Source organism: Manis javanica, chromosome 4 (assembly GCF_040802235.1).
Source record: "Manis javanica isolate MJ-LG chromosome 4, MJ_LKY, whole genome shotgun sequence".
Taxonomy (NCBI): domain Eukaryota; kingdom Metazoa; phylum Chordata; class Mammalia; order Pholidota; family Manidae; genus Manis; species Manis javanica.
The window spans coordinates 178,750,584-178,766,898 of record NC_133159.1 but is presented as its reverse complement, the minus strand read 5'-3'; the positions used below and the strand labels follow the sequence as shown (position 1 = coordinate 178,766,898).

At 52.1% G+C, this 16,315-nt stretch overlaps 1 protein-coding gene across 3 annotated transcripts in view; it reads right to left on the bottom strand.

The window, feature by feature from the left end:
- Positions 1-16,315, bottom strand: part of MGAT5B (alpha-1,6-mannosylglycoprotein 6-beta-N-acetylglucosaminyltransferase B) — a 68,219-nt gene that overhangs the window by 39,163 nt on the left and 12,741 nt on the right. For all 3 annotated transcript variants that reach the window (XM_036997615.2, XM_073235984.1, XM_073235983.1), the window contains one exon: positions 15,887-16,034. In XM_036997615.2, the coding sequence (XP_036853510.2) occupies positions 15,887-16,034 (148 nt within the window). The remainder of the gene's footprint in view (positions 1-15,886; positions 16,035-16,315) is intronic.

Sequence of the window (16,315 nt, the reverse complement as noted above, 5' to 3'; positions counted from 1 at the left end):
TTCAGATGGCCAACAGACACATGAAAAGATGCTCCACATCCCTTGTCATCAGAGAAATGCAAAGTAAAACCACAAATGAGATATCACCTCACACCAGTAAGGATCGCCACCATCCAAAAGACAAACAACAACAAATATTGGTGAGGTTGTGGAGAAAGGGAAACCCTCCTACACTGCTGGTGGGAATGCAAATTAGCTCAACCATTGCAGAAAGCAGTATGGAGGTTCCTCAAAAAGCTCAAAATAGACATCCCATTTGACCCAGGAATTCCACTCCTAGGAATTTACCCTAAGAATGCAGCAGCCCAGTTTGAAAAAGACAGATGCACCCCTGTGTTTATCGCTGCACTATTTACAATAGCCAAGATATGGAAGCAACCTAAGTGTCCATCAGTAGATGAATGGATAAAGAAGATGTGGTGCATATACACAGTGGAATATTACTCAGCCATAAGAAAAAAACAGATCCTACCATTTGCAACAACATGGATGGAGCTAGAGGGTATTATGCTCAGTGACATAAGCCAGGCGGAGAAAGACAAGTACCAAATGATTTCACTCATGTGGAGTATAAGAACAAAGGAAAACTGAAGGAACGAAACAGCAGCAGAATCACAGAACCCAAGAATGGACTAACAGTTACCAAAGGGAAAGGGACTGGGGAGGGTGGGTGGGAAGGGAGGGACAAGGGCAGGGAAAAGGAAAGGGAAAAAAAAAATAATAATCTTTAGTGAACAGCCTTATATATATCTTTGGATATTTATGAATCTAGAAGATAAATTATTAAAAGTAAAGTAAAAAAGATGAAAAAAAAATATTTTGCCATTTAAAAGTCTCACATTAGCATCCAAAAAAAAAAAAAAACTACAGAGATCGATCCTAGTCTGCTGGCTTATGAGTTTCAGGGCAAGGAAGGCGCGGAGGGCCTATCTCCAGGAAGGTGAACCCATTAATTCTGTTCCCTCTGATCCCCACCTCGCCCTGGCTTTGAAGGCCTATTTTAAGCTCTGTTTATCCCTTTACACGGATTGGGCCTTCACTGCAGCACAGAATGGGAATTATATGGAGGAGGATTCCTCTTGGGTCTGCACACCCCGAGACCCGACCATCAGAGAAGGCACAGCACCGACCCTCGACCCTCGGCAGCTGCCTGCCCCCTCAGGCCAGCCTCCCCTCCGCCTTCCGCAAGGAAAGGAAGGGCTGTGGCCCCAGCCACAGAGAAGGGCGGCGAGTGCAGGCGGCGCAAGGGGCAGGGCAGACATGGAGGCAGGGGCGGCGACAGAAGGAAGAAGGTGACAGGAAAGGGGAGAGGAGCCCTCAACACATACACACATGGACACACACGCACACACATGTGCACACGGGATCTGGTGGGGAGAGGGCAGCCATCCTTGGTGTGTAGACACATGAATCTCTGTCTTGGTCTTCACTGGGCTTTGTGTGTGTCCAAATTTCCACTTCTTATGAGTCACCAGTCTTTGGATGAGGATCCCCTCTGATCCAGTATGACCTCATCTTAATTTGATTACGTCTGCCAAGACCCTGTTTCCAAATAAGGTCACATTCACCAGCACAGGGTTAGGATATCAACGTATTTTTTTGGAGAACACCATCTAGCCCACAGCAGCTTCCGATAGGATTACAAACAGGAGTGAGAACGGGCTTAAGGGCCCATGCTTCTTTGGCTCAAAAAGGCCTCAGGCAGGAGGAGGTAGGAATATTTCTCCTTGACCTTCAGACTGTCAAGGAGTGCTGTCAGGAAGAGAAGTCAGCTCGTCCCACTTGACAAGAATGCGTGAGGAGACGCGCTGTGTGACCCTGAGCAAGTCACTCGGCCTCTCTGTGCCTCAGCGTTCTCATCCTTTAAAATGGAGACGACAGCGGCTCCTCCCTCACAGCCATTGTGAGGCCTGACAGAGGAGAGGTGTGAGCACGCAGAACAGCAGCGCCTGCATGAAGTACGCCCTAGGTGTTAGCGATCATTACTGCTATTGAGGTGGCACGGCTGAAGCTGCAGCAAAAGGGACTTGGGCTAGACCAGGGTTTCTCTACCCTGTTCACTATCGCCCCTGCTGGGAGACTTTTGAGACATTTCCCCCCCACACACACACCCTCCCACCTTGAAATGTTAAAATCATGGATATCCTGCTGGTCTGCTTACCCACGATGCCCATGGAGAGCCACAAATCACTGGAATACCTAAGACTGCTCACCCAGAAGCCATTTCCACCTCATTGGGGGTGCCGTGAGCCCACTAAGAATGCCTGGGTTAGGCCAGGGAAGGAATGTGTTGACCCTGATGGCTGTCGGGTTCTGAAATGAGTTCCAAATAGGAGCTGTGGACCTGCTTTCCCCACACACACGCATGGCCACCTCGGACAATGCCCTGGCTGGGGGAACTATTTAGAAACCAAAGGCTACAACCTGATGGCAGAATGCAGGCTGCCAGGGCAGGGCTGACACCGACTTCGGGCAGCCGAGGCGCACAGGATGTTCCTTGCAGGGGAAGGGCAGGGTGTCCCTCCCCACTTCTAACCAAAGACCCCAGGGCACAAACCACCTGTCAGGCACCAGCCAGGGATCCTGCCAGGCTCCCCAAGACTTTGGAAGGGACCTACCCCACTTCAAGCCTTCTCGAAGGTGTCCCTCCCTCAGGCTCTGCCCCATCCACCCTGGGCACACCTTGGGGTGTGGTGTGAGAGATTGAAACCCCCAAAGGAGACCTGAGTCCTCGAGGACAGGGACATGCTTCCAGACGGAGAGCCTGGCACTGCCCAGCATGGGCCACGTGCCCAGGGCTCCATCACTGTATTGGGTGGAGTAGTGTCCCCCCAAAATCAACATCCATCTGGAACCTCAGGATGTGACCTCATTTGGAAGTAGGGTCTCTGCAGATGTAATTAGTTAAGATGAGGTCATTGTAGCTAATTAGATGGATTAGTTAACATGACCTCATCTGGATTAGTCGGCCCTAAATTAAATTACCAGTGACCTTGTAAGAAGGCCACGTGAGACACACAGGGGTAGAGGCCACGTGACGGCGGGAGCAGGTGCGTCCCCCACCAGGGAAGCCAGCAGAGCTGGAGGAGGCGCTGAAGGAGGCTGCCCTGGAAGCTTCGGAAGGAACAAGGTCTGCTGATACCTAGATTTCTGACTTCCAGCCTCCAGAGCTGAAAAAGAATGAATTTCTGTTGTTTTAAGCCACCTGGTTTGAGGTCTTTTCTTACGGTAGTCCCAGGTCACTAACACAACCACCACCTACAGAACTGAGAGAACGGGTTTCTAATCCATCACAAAGACAGTCCCGGTCTCCCGCCCCGCTGCTGTCAGGAACTTCTCTCCAAACCACACTCCTTTTCTAAAGCCCAAGATTAATCCTGCTGCTACCTTCAGGGCAGATGAGGGATGATGGGGGTGCGCTCTTGAGTCTCAGGCCCTGGCTCAGTGATGCTCCACGTTATTCAGAGGTTTACCAGAAAGGGTGAGGGCCAAGGAGAGGCCCTGGATTCAATTCCTGACTCTACTGGACAGCTATGTGACCTTGGGCAAGTTACTTAACCTCCCTGAACTCAGGAGTCAGCGCCTATAAAATCTGAGTAATCCCAACTCTACAGAGTGATCGCCAGAATCAGACATAAGGCTGAATGTTAAGTTCGGCATACAGTAGGTGCTCAATAAATGTTTGAACCGCTTTCACTCCCGACCTACAGCAGTCACCCCATCCCTGGCTGGAAGCGTCATTCAGTCTAACTAGAGAGCAAAGCATTTTACTTTCTGGAGGACTCAGCAATGTTCATATTATAAACATTTCTGCATAAAGCATATCACTAGCAAGGGCTTTAAATAGTGCAGATGGCATCTGTCTGATTTAACAAGTTCAACTTGTTCAAAACAGAATTACTTGGCATCACTATTATTATACTGGACTTAACATTTGCACAGCACTTTTTATTTTCAAATAATATATGATTAGGCTCCTTTCCCTGAGAAGCTTTTTAAAAAATGACAATAAAAGTAGCTGCCATGGGGCTTCAAACCACAGCAAGCATGTGACCGGGGAAATGCCCACGTTGGAAAAAGAAGAAGGGGGAGGGACTGGGGAAACGGTGTGTGGCTGCCTGCAGCCATTGGAGCCCAGGAAAAGCCAGAGTCGTGGTGGTCACAGTGGCGGCGGGGCAGGGGGCAGGGCTGACTTCTCCACCAAGTCCTAAGGGTACAGTGCCAGGGCCCACAGTGCTTCCGGGAACCCACAAAAATGTTTTAATTTCTTTAAAAATCAGGAAAATAGTGTAGGTGGAAGAAAATGTTTTAATATTAATACATTCATCTTCATACCAGTGAGGTCATAAAATATGATATTGCTATTGTGAAATCGTGACCACCCCCAAAAAAAATCGTATTTTGCAGTCCTAACCCCAAATGTGACTATTTGAAAGTAGGGCTGTTTCAGATGTAATTAGTGAAGTTAGTATGAGGTCATACTGGAGTAGGGTGGCCCCCAATTCCAGTATGACCGGGGTCCTTATAAAAAGGGGAAATTTGGACACAGACACATAAACACAGAATACTGTGAGAAGACTGGAGTTAAGTTGTCACATGCCAAGAAACTACAAGAAGCCAGGAGGAGGGTCTTCCTGAGAACAGAACCCTTCCGGAGAGCCTCCAAAGGGAACCCCGCCCTGCTGACAGCCTGCTGAGGCCCCATCTCAGACCTTAACCTCTAGAACTGTGAGACACTTAACTTTCTTCTGTTCAAGCTACGAAGGTTGTGGTGTTTTGTTACAACAGCCCTAGGGAAAGAACACAATTTTTAGTATTTTTATTAGAGGCAGGGCGGATGAAGTCAGGAGACAGCCCGGGGAGTCAGGGCTTTTCCTAGATGTTAGGAGGACAAGAGAAAAACATTCTGTGGATTATAATGATAATAAAACAGCCAAAGGGTGAGCGCTCACTTGCCAAGCTCATTAGGTACACTGTCTTATTTAATTTGCTTGAAAACATCATGATTCCTCTTAATGGCCCCATTGTACAGATAGGAAACCAAGACAGAGCAAAGCTGAGTTACCTGCTTAGGGCCATACAGCTGTTCCGTGGGAAAATCACGTTCCAGCCAGGCAGTCTGGCTCAGGCCGGAGTGGCCGGCTGTGGCCGGCTACAGGGGGCAGGTGGGGAAGGGGCTCCTAGCGAGGCTGAGCACGGAGGCTGCAGCACAGGGAGCTGGGCCTTCCCGACGAACGTTTGGACTAGTATTTACAGGCCAGCACAAAGGCCGTGGTCCCTTGTCCTCAGTATGGGAAGCAGCCTGGACCACCACAGATGGAATATGGACTCAATAAATGAGAAAAGGCTGCCCTGAAGCACAGCTGGGTTGCATTTCCCCTACATGCCGTGCAGGTGGTGCCAATAAGTGGGCTGTGAGGCTGGCAGGAATGCACCTGTTCACCTGAAAGGGGTCTGGGCATGGGGGTGGGCATGGGGGCAGGACCGAGGCCATGCCTGAGCAAAAGGCCAGGCCCTCTCTGGTCTAAGGAGTGACATCATGGGGCTGAGACCGTCAGTACTGTTTCTACCAGGATAACTGCCAATACCCCCCTAGAGTCCCAACAGAAGGAATTTCCCTGGCAACATCCAACCTTACCCTATAGGGCCTGTTACCAGGTACAAATGAGGATTCTGTGCCCGGACAGGGGCCCTGCCCATTGCACCCACACCCCTTTCTCCCCTCAGCACGTTGACAGAGGCTCTAACACTTCCACTTGTAGCATATTTAATTTCTTTCCTTTTTTATCTTTGGTGCATGCATCTAAAAAGCAGCGGGTGGTTAACCCCATGAACCTGTAGCATTCTAGTGGGGGTGGGGGTGCATGTGAACATGAAAGTGAAGACCCAGGGCCGCAGGAGAGGGGGCTGGGGAGCTCAGAGGGAGGAGGGCCCCCTGACTGGGTGCCTTCCAGGCCTCCTCACCGCGGCCTGCTCAGCGCCAGGCTCTACTCTGGGCACAGAGGGTACACGGGAGATTCAGAGGCAGGGCCCGTGCAGGAGGCAGCTCTCCCACCACTGCTCTGAGGCGCAAACGTTTCGAGGCCCTTGGCCTCGCCGGCAGCGCTCACTACTGGGTTTTAATCATCACTGGTATGGCACCTATTATTAGTGTGGTAGGCCCTTAAAGTTAGTCAGGTGCCACCCCTTTGGGCAGGCTGCAGCCCCCAGCGGGAGTGACAGAATGGACATCTGAAACTGGGGAGTCTTCCTTACCCAAAGCTTCAGGTGGGTCTGGGAGGCTGAGGGCAATCTGCCCTATGGGAGGCTGACAGGGAGATCAGCCTTGCGCTGCTGCCTCCAGGCTTGGGGTGCCCTATGGGCCTCGGCTTCTGGCTGAGGCGGCTCTGGCCAAGGCCTCCCCACTTAATCCTGTGGGTGGAGGTCATTTCTGAGCCAGGCCATGGACACAGCCAACAAGACGACAGTGAGGTTCTTGGGCCCCAACCTGTAGGCTGGGGGTGCCAAGTGGGGCAGAAGAGATGGACTTTCTGCATAATCAGGAAGCTCTGAGGGCCAGCAGGGCTGACAGGCCAGCCCACAGGGTCCCATTATCCTTCCCAGCCAGGCAGAGCCCACCCCCCACCAACATGGCAGGCATGCCCCCTGGGGCTCTGCAACCTGGGCTAGGCTTTTGCCTGCAGAGCCCAGTTCTTTTATCTGAGCATCACCTGCCTAGGCCGGCTCTTCCTCATTGAGCCAATGGTCAAGACCAAAAGTCCTAAGTACCCAGTCGAGGGTGGCTGCAATAGTATTCACTGTCTCATTAATTCGTACCTAGCAAGCTCTGCAACAAAGTCCACTGGGGTCCAGAACACACCCCTGGGGGCTGAGGGCTACCCCAGACGTGGCACCAGCTGGAAGAGGCCCCTGATCTCTCTCCCCAAGTAAAGGTGCCCACAGAGGCCCAGGTGAGCCTGAGACAAAGTCGGCAAAGAGTCCTGGGCAGGGGTGGGCAGGGGGAAAGCAATGTCCTGGGACCTGCAGGCACCTCTGTGCCAGCCCAATCCTTGTTCCCACTGCATTTGCAAAATAGTTAAATGCACTCCGGGCACGAGACCCAGATAGCCAGGTACAAACCAGGAATTCTCTGCACAACCACCAAGCAGCAGGCATTCCACCAAAACAACCAGTTCTTACTTGCCCTCCGCCCACCTCCAGGGGACCACCTGAGAGTGTCCCAAGCTCCCACGGAATCCCATGATATTTAAGGGTGCTCCTGCTCCAACATCCCTCACCCGTACCCACCCGCAGGACCGCTAGGGCGCAAGTGGCCTCTGGTGCTGGCTGGTCCCCAAGCCTGTCCCTGGTGTAGCCAGTCTCTGTGCACCGCTATGGGCCCCCCCAAAGACACAGCCAACTCCACAGGCCACCCACCAGCCACAGGGCACTCTGCTCCCTCCACCACCCAGGGCCAGGGGCCACCGGCCAGGGCTGAGACTGGAACGCTGGCTCCCACCAGTGGCAGCCAGTGACTATTTCTCTTAGGACACCGGCTCCAGTGCTCAACTCGCTTCAGGCCAGGTCGCCAAGAGGCCCCCTGAGGCTCCGACTCCTCCTGCAGTCCCTGAAGGCAATCACCCTTCCAGCCCTCATTCCCCTGGCCTCTTTAAAAGAGCTCTCCGGCCTCTGGAAGGTTTAATTTCAGGCCCCTCCAATGACTTATGAGGGTTGCATTCAATTAATGGGTATCGATTTCCAAGCAGCTGGACAGCGTGCTTGCTGGGAGTTGTTATTTTATTATGAAACTGATCGCTTTCCTTTTAAAACAGGAGACTGGTACACAGGTGCCTGCAGACATAAACGCAGTGAGACCTATGTTACCAGGTACAAACCGGGACTTCTCGAGGGTCATGGACGGGGGAATGTGCTCTGTTTCTGTCTGTCTCCCTCCCACACACAGATCACAAGACATAAGAAACCACTCCAGTGTCCAACCTTCCCTGCATTTTTACTGCTCTCCTCCCGAACTTCAGCCCCCCACACCCCCACCCAGAGCCCCTGATGCTGGTTGAGTGGGTGGGTGGGGCTCCAAACAGGACCGAGGATCTGCCAAGCGGGGGCAGAGGACTCCTCTCCTGCATCAAGATATACATACGTACATACATACATATATATACATGCATATTTATATCAGATAGATAATAGATGAGGTAAATTGATGATGATGATGTAGATAGATACATAGATAGATACATAGATAACCTCCCCACTACTGATGGGAACAGAGCTGGCGTGAGGCTGTATGTGGTTCCATCGCTCTGGAAGGGATTCATGCCCCATGAATGGAGCAAAGCTGAGGCGTTGAAGCTGTGCAGGGGGGACACAGCGGGAGCGAGACTCCAGCCCCCGTGCCACCCCAGGGTCTGGGCTTCTCCTGGAAAATCTTTTAATATCTTATATGTATATTTGATTTAAGACACATTGAGATTATACTGTATATGCCTCGTATCTTGCCTCTTTTACTTAGATTGCATGAATGCACTGTCACTCAAATATTTTGTAAAATATGATTTTTAGTTGTATTTTATCCTAAGATATGTATCCATACTGTATGGACCATTTTCCTATTGTCTTCTTAAGAGTAGTGTACAAATGTGTCCATGTGACTGTACTCTCAATGATGAAAGTCTTATAATTAAACATATTTGCCAGTTTAGTAAGTTAAACTATTTCTTTAAAGTAGAATTTTTATTAGTATGAAGATTGAAATTTTGCCCATAGCCTTTTTCCTGTAGAATATTTTCTCCTCAGATTCTGCTTTATTGGATGTAAATATTGCCATCCTGTGATATAATGAGTTAAAAGAAATACATATTTGGTCATTCAGATGACCAAATATATATTTCTCAGGTATACTGGTCTTCATCCACAGTTCCTGCAAACACTGCAGTTTAAAGGTGCAAAGGGTGTTTTGCCACGTTACTGAGAGACTTTTGGACCCCCACCCAAGGGCAGGGACTAGAGGCTGCATCAGCCAGGGGCCAATAGTTTAGTCAATCATGACTATGCAATGAAGCTCCCACAAAACCCCTGAGAGGAGCTCACTCTCCCTCCCTGCTGGGCTTGGTTGGATCCTGCTTCTTGGTCGGAAAGAGCGTCTAAGCTTGGGGAACCAGACGCCTCCAGGGGCCACCGAGCCGGGCCCCAAGCTCCACGAGGATAGGAGCCCCTTTATTCAGGACCTTGCCCTCTGTCTCTCCTCATCCGGCTCTTAACTTGTATCCTTTATGGCATCCCTTTATTAAACTGGTAAACCTAAGTGTTTTCCTGAGTTCTGTGAGCTGCTCTAGCAAATTAATGGAACCTAAGGGTGAGGCGTGGGAACCTTCAATCTGTAACCAGTAGGTCAGAAGCACGGGAACTGTCTGGGGCTTGTGGCCAGTGTTCTCTAGTGGGGCTGAAGGGCAGTCTTGTAGGACGGAGCCCTTAATCTGGAAATCTGGTGCTGTCCCTGGGCAGATAGCGTCAGAACTGAGTTGAGTTCTCAGATACCCTGCTGGTGTTCGAGAATCACTGGGTGTAAATATGTGTCAGAAGACCCTCTCCCACATACTTACACACACTGGAATCGGGTCTGGGAACCCAAATGGAGTTATACTTCTACTACTGCTGTGTATAATGTTATTGTTATACATATACGTAGCGAAAAAATACACCATTGCTTTTGGTGTTGGGCCAAAAGGTTTAACTGCACATCCAAACCTTCTTGTCATTTGTGTTTTCTAGACACATTTTGCCCTTTCTTTTATTTTTAATTTCTGAGACATTTGGTTTTAGGCCTGTCTTACAAATACTTGGATGATGAGAATCTTTTGTCTTGTTAGGGATGTTTAACCCATTCACATTTATTGTAGTATTTGATGAGATTCCACCCTGGAGGGCTGACTGACCTCACCCAGCCACCAATCCCTCCCCACTAGTCTGGCCTCTCCAGCCCTGGAGGCAGACAAACTCGCACACTGTCCACCATGAGGCTATCCTGGTAGGAAGGGACAAGCCCAAGAGCTGGGCCCAGCACAAGGTCTAGGAGAAATGAGGCATGTCTTTTAAAACTGAACCCAAAGTTGACCCTGCCCACCCCGTACACTCAGACACAGATCCCCAGGAAGGTACCTCTCCCTGGCCACACAGCCCTGATAGCATAGAGACAGCCAGGAATGTCTAGAAGCATTTTTTAGTTTTTAAATGAAGCTTTAAAAAAAATGGAATGAAAACCCCATCTTAGTACCCACAGACAAGAATTTTGATGTTTCTCTTTTCTGCCATCTCTTCTGCACTGTTTTATTTTTGTTGAATTCTACACAGTTAGAATCTGACTCTATTTATAATTGCATACCCTGCTTTTTCATTTTTTCACTTAGCATTAATATCCCAGCATTTCCCTATGAACACATCTCCAACGTCTGCATAGGCCCCACCGAGCAAGGGGCCTTTACTGCCTACTGGCTCCTTACCAGCTGGCATTTAAACCGTTGCTCAAACTTTTTGAAACTATAAAAAGGCCACAATGACCAAGATATTCAGAAAACTGTTTCTAAGTTAAGGTTTTTTTCTTAAGATGGATCCCAGAATGAAATATCAGGTCCAAAGGTATGACCATGTTTATGACTCCCCGCCCTCCTAGCGGCTGGTCAGTGGGGTTCAGCCCACTTACACCCCCAGAGGCTGCAGCTGGGAACTCAAGATTCCCACAGGTCCAACCTTCCCAGCGTACAGAATGGGACCTGAGGCCCAGCTTGACAGGGGTGGGGCTGTCCAGATCCACACGTGGCTCCTATCTCCCTGCCTCACCCTGCACCATGGCCCATTAACAAGTTCTCAGATTCACATTTAACAGAGCACCTGGGGCCCCCAACTAACTTTCTTTCCTTCCCCCCTCCTCCTTTCCTTCCTGTCTTCCTTCCATAAGTACTTACTAAACTTGCCCAGACCTGAAACAGCAAAACTGCTACCCTCACACAGCACACAGCCCAGCACAGCAGACAGACAATGAGCAATCACATAATGAAAATGCACAGGGTGTGAGCGGGTGATAAAGGAAGAGGGACAGAAGAGTGGGGTGCAGTTTGAAATAGGTCATCAGGGAGGGCCTGACTGGTGACTTTTAAGTGAAGGAGGGGAGGAGGAAAACCTAGAAGGAGGGATCGTGAAACTGGCTCTTTCACCCAGCCAGATCTGAAGAAAGAGCATTCCAGATGAGGGTCCAGCCAGTGCAAAGGCCCTGTGGCCAGCAGGAGACCCCTGTGCTGCAAGAACAGTGAGGAGGCCTATGGGCTGAAACCAGCTGGAGCAAATGGGAAGACAGCAGGGGAGGAGCCAGAGACAGAACAGCCACAGGCCCCCGGAAGGACTCTTACCCAAGTGAGACGGGGAGCCATGGGAGGTGGGGGGCACAGGAGGCACCTAACTGATATTTTAAACAGTCCCTCTAGCTGCTGAGTTGGGAATTGATGAGAGTGGGCGGGGGTGGCAGCAGGTGTGAGAAGGGGTGAGATCTGGGTGAATTCTGAAGCTGGAGAATTTGTTGATGACCCAGATGCAGGTGAGAGAGAGAAATCCAGTCGATTCTGAGGTTGGGGATCCGAGCAGTAGAAATGCTGGCCCGGACATGGCCTAGGGTGAGGAGGGCTGGGGAGAAGGGGGTCTTGGGTCTGCCCAGGAGACGCTGCCTTTGAGTCATTTCCAGGACCTCCAGTTCGAGATGAGTTCAGGGCTGTGGCCCCAGCAGGAGACACAGATGGAGAAGTCTAGGGTCTGCAGGGGGCGTTTAGAGCCATCAAGCTCGGGGTCTGCTCCCCGCCACCAACAGGTCCTCCAGCCACAGAGCAGGACTGGTCTGGGCCCCCAGCCACCCTCCCTCAGCCCACAGCTGGGGGCTGCAGGCAGTTCTGCTCATCACCCCCCATCCCACCCACTGCTGTCCGGAAGCCTGGCTCTGTCTACCTTGTCCAAACATCCCTTCCTTCCAGGCTCACCCCAAACTCCCCTCCTCTGGCCCAGCCTGGCCAGCTGGCCCCTTCTCTCTCTGCTCAAGGGGTGGGGGAGATGAAGAGCCCTTCCTAGCGCCAGGTGGGGCTGGGTGGCCCCTCCCCTCAGCAGTATCTCTGACAGGAGGAGGAAACTGCAGCTCACGTGATGCAACATGCTCTCGGTCACCCAGCCGGTCAGCGGCCAGGATTCAGACCAGGCCTGCCTGTCACCCACAGGCTTCTCACACAGCCTGTCCTGATGACTCCCTAGCCATCTATGCACAGCGATGGGGTGCCGGCTCCCTGTCCCCAAGAAGGTCAAGCACTCTTCAAGGACAGGGCTCTGACCTCTGCCTCTGTATCCTCTCTAACCCTTCCTGAAACTCCAGCCCAGGCTCTGCACACAGTAGGCACTCAACAGACAGGGACTGACTTAAGGCAGGCAGCCTCAAATTTTAGTCATCTTTGCTACTGCAGAGAAGCCGTATGGAAAAGTCCGAGATCGCTACTATTTGGCTTCAGGATGTGTAATATGATGTCATTTGCAGCAAACCTGCAAATAATCCCTAATTATGTTTTCCTAGGCTAAAAAAGCCAATTTGTTTTCCCGGAGGACATACCAGCCATGAGTAGGAGGTGACAGCCCAGAAGCTTTCAGAAGGGCATGAAAAGGATGTCGTGAGGTTGATCGTTTTAGGCCACAGATCATTCCCAAGTGAGGAGTCTAAGTGCAGGTTAACTGAGACCTTGCTGGAAACAGCAGCAGGTGCACCTGCAAGATTCTTGCCTGTCTAGCCCCAGGTTGGTCGGCCCGGTGGAGTTCAGGGTGGGGAGGGGCTGGAGCGCTTGTGCACAGGAGAGGTGTGAGCAAGCAGCCTCCTGCAGACCCTGGCACATCCACTATTTCTCTCCCAGAAGCAACCATGTCCCTGAAATTTATGGCTCCGCCTGTGGGTTTTGATGGGCCCTGCTGGTCATGATGGATTGTCGCTATTTCCCGGATGGAGCTGGGAGGCGGTGCAAGCTCCCCACTCCCCGGAGATGAAGGGCAGGGGAGGGAGGGAGGGATCAGGACTGGAAGGAACCGGAGACATTGGATGTGCTGGCAACAGCATCCCCAGGCCGAGAAGGCAGGCCGGGAGCCCACATGCACCTGACCCTCAGCTCTGCCAGCAGCAGGAGCTCGGCGCAGAGCCGGCCAGGACCTCTGCCCCGCCTGGTGAGCAGACCTGTGCCCGGGGGCTGGGTCAGGCAGCAGCGCGGCTGAGGCACACAGGAGAGCGGGAAGGATGGGCACAGGGACGCGGGGCTGGATAAAAGGGGACCGGGCAGCCTTGCAGAGGATCCGCCTGTGCCCAGGGAGCAGACATGGCCTCATGCCCCCGAGGGAACCCCAGGGGAGCCCAACACCTCTGCTCCTCTCCCTCTGCTGCCTTCTTGCCCCCTGCTCACCCATTCTTCACACAGCAGTCAGAACGATCTTTTAAAAATAGCACCTAGATCCTATCAACCTCACACAGCTCTTAGAAGAGCGTCCTAAATGCTCACCACAGCTGACAAAGCCCCGTGCCACGTGCCCTGCTCACCGCCTTCCCTCACCGCGCTACCCCATGCTGGCTTCCCCTTGGTGCTTCTTCTCCCACACACCAAGCCTGTTCCTTCCCCGGGGCCTTTGCACTTGCTGCTCTACCCCAAATTCTCTACTCTCTGCTCTTCAGCTGGCCCGCTCCTTCCCGTTATTCAGAATTGGGCTTCGCTGTCACCGACACAGAAGGCCTTCCCAGACCACCCTGTTTGAAGCGCCCCTTCCCAGCCACCCACTCCCTAATCCTTCAGAGCACAGATCATCTCTAACAGTATCTCATTTATTTATTTTTCTCCAATCCTGCCTGTCTCCCCCTCAGGAATGAGGACCAGGCTCAGCGCCTGCAGCAATGCCTGGCACTCAGGAGGCCCAATATGTATCCACGAGTGGGTCTCTTTAGTTTATTCTATCAGACCCTCAGTCCCTGAAGGGCGCAATAATCTGTAGCCGGGCTCCCAGCACACGGCCACACAGCCCACCCCCCGGGGCCCAACTTCCCAGGGGTGAAGAGCGCCCCCCACGAGCCAAGCGCATCACATTTAATTCCAGGTTCCAGAACTGCAACTTTAGTGCCTATGTTTCCCAAACCAAAACGTCAGAGCAAAGGTCTAACAAAGGATGTTTTTCCCTAAATTATAAATTAATTGACATGAAAAGTCTTGCAAAGGGATGAAGACTAACCCACATGCAGCCACGTGTCTAATGAACAGCCTTCAAGAGCACAATAGGTAGAAAGGTGGGCTTCCACCAGCTGGCCTGGGCTGGGCCGACCCCTTCCAGCTGTGCAACTCTGAGTGAACTCCTAAACTCCTCTGTGATGCAGTCTCCCCCTCTGTGCAGCAGAGCTTAGAGCCCCCCACAGAGTGGCTGTAGGATCGATGACATCACTGAGGTAGTGCAGTACGGATGGTGCCAGGCACTCGGCAAGTTTCCAGTAATCACTTACCACAAGGATGACGACGTCAACACTGGATGACCCGACAGGGTGTCCAGGACATTCAGTCAGCAAGGCCAGTTTGAGCTGGGCCCTGCAGCTGGTAGGCCAGCCCAGGCAGCCTACAGGGATCCCACACCGGCCCCAAGGGGCAGGCCATGCTTCAAGCCCCGCCCAGTGGGGGGCCCTCAAACACACCCCCACCTCCTCAGGCCAGCCCGGGCCCCAGAATGACCGGGACCATCACTTTCTTTGATTCTGTCTGGCTCCAAACTTCAGAAATGCCTGGAATCTTGGCTTTTATGACACACACATTGGCTGAGGTATGGCTTTCCTGCAATTTGTCGAGAAGCCTGGATTTCAAACATATTTTTTAGCAGCACACTTTTAGCACATCACACTGGCTGAGGTATTGCTTTTCCCAAATTGTCTAAAAGTGTGGGTTTCAAACTTACTTTTTAGCAGTTACAGCACATTGAGCAAATCCATTTCATGAAGAACCCCAATCCCTAACAGAGGCCAGGTAGAGCTGGTCTCCCCAGTGAGTGGGGTCCAAGACCCCCTCCACAGCCGAGTCTGAGGGCCACCACTCCCCATCAGGACGGCCCTCAGTCTCTGGGGTCCTGGAGATCCTTACATCCTAAGACAGAGGGTTCGGTGTCACACCAGGGGCTCCCCGGGATGCTGAAGAGGCATGGGGTCTGCAGCACAAACTCCTGGGGACTTGGGATGTTCTGGCCTCAGGAGAATAGTTAGAATAAAACCAGGAAATTCTTCTTGGCAAGGATGGCCCAGGCCCAGCAGTAAAAGACAAATGACCACCGTGGCCTGAACACGTGCACATCCACACACACCTGCCAACATGGACGGAGCTCAAAATCGTCATGTGGGGTGAAAAGAGCAGGAGGACAACGTGTCCTGTGGCTGCCACTTACGTGAGCTTTGTAACCACCACACACCGTGCATGTGTGTGTGTGTGTGTGTGTGTGTGTGTGTGTGTGTGTGTGTGTATGTGTGTACAAAGTGTTTGTGAGGAAGTATTGAAATGGATGGGAAGAACTCAGCCCACATCCAGGAAGGCACTCGTCTCTGGAGAAGCAGTTGAAGGCCCTTCAGCCTTCATCTGTGATGTTTTATTAAAAAGGGAAAAAGGCAGACAGGCCATCACTGTGACACAAGGTTAACAGTGGCTGCACGGGAACTGCCCTCTGGGTTGCCACGCTGTGTGGCTTTCTGTTCTTAGAAGTTTTCTCCAGATTAACAAAAGAGGGATGACGGACAGCACCCCTCACAGCCACTGAGCCACTGCTGCACCCCAGCCCCCAGCACTCCTCCCCCGTTCTGGGTGCCCCTCACCTGTCCACGGCGAAGTGCGGGTCGCCGGCAGCCCGCTGTGGCTCGCTGCTGTTCTCCAGCCTGGCCAGCGTGTCCATGCGCTTCACCATCAGCTCCAGCAGGTCACTCATCTTACGGAGGACGCCGCGGGACTCCAGGCCACCCGTCACTGTGGCAAAGCAGGACGTCAGTGTGGCCAGGCACCTGCCAGTCAGGCAGTCACCTGAGGCCACCTGGTCTTCGGTAGGGGTGGCCCAGACCCTTACCCCACTCCCATTTTCCCAGAAAAGGGGCCAAGAGTGTGAGCACCCCCTTCACACACACACACACACACACACACACACACACACACACACACAGGATAGGAATCCCCTACTTTATAATGGTGGGATGCAGAGCCCTGGGCCAACCGTGCTCCCTACTTTCTGTGTGACACTCAGACAATCTTCT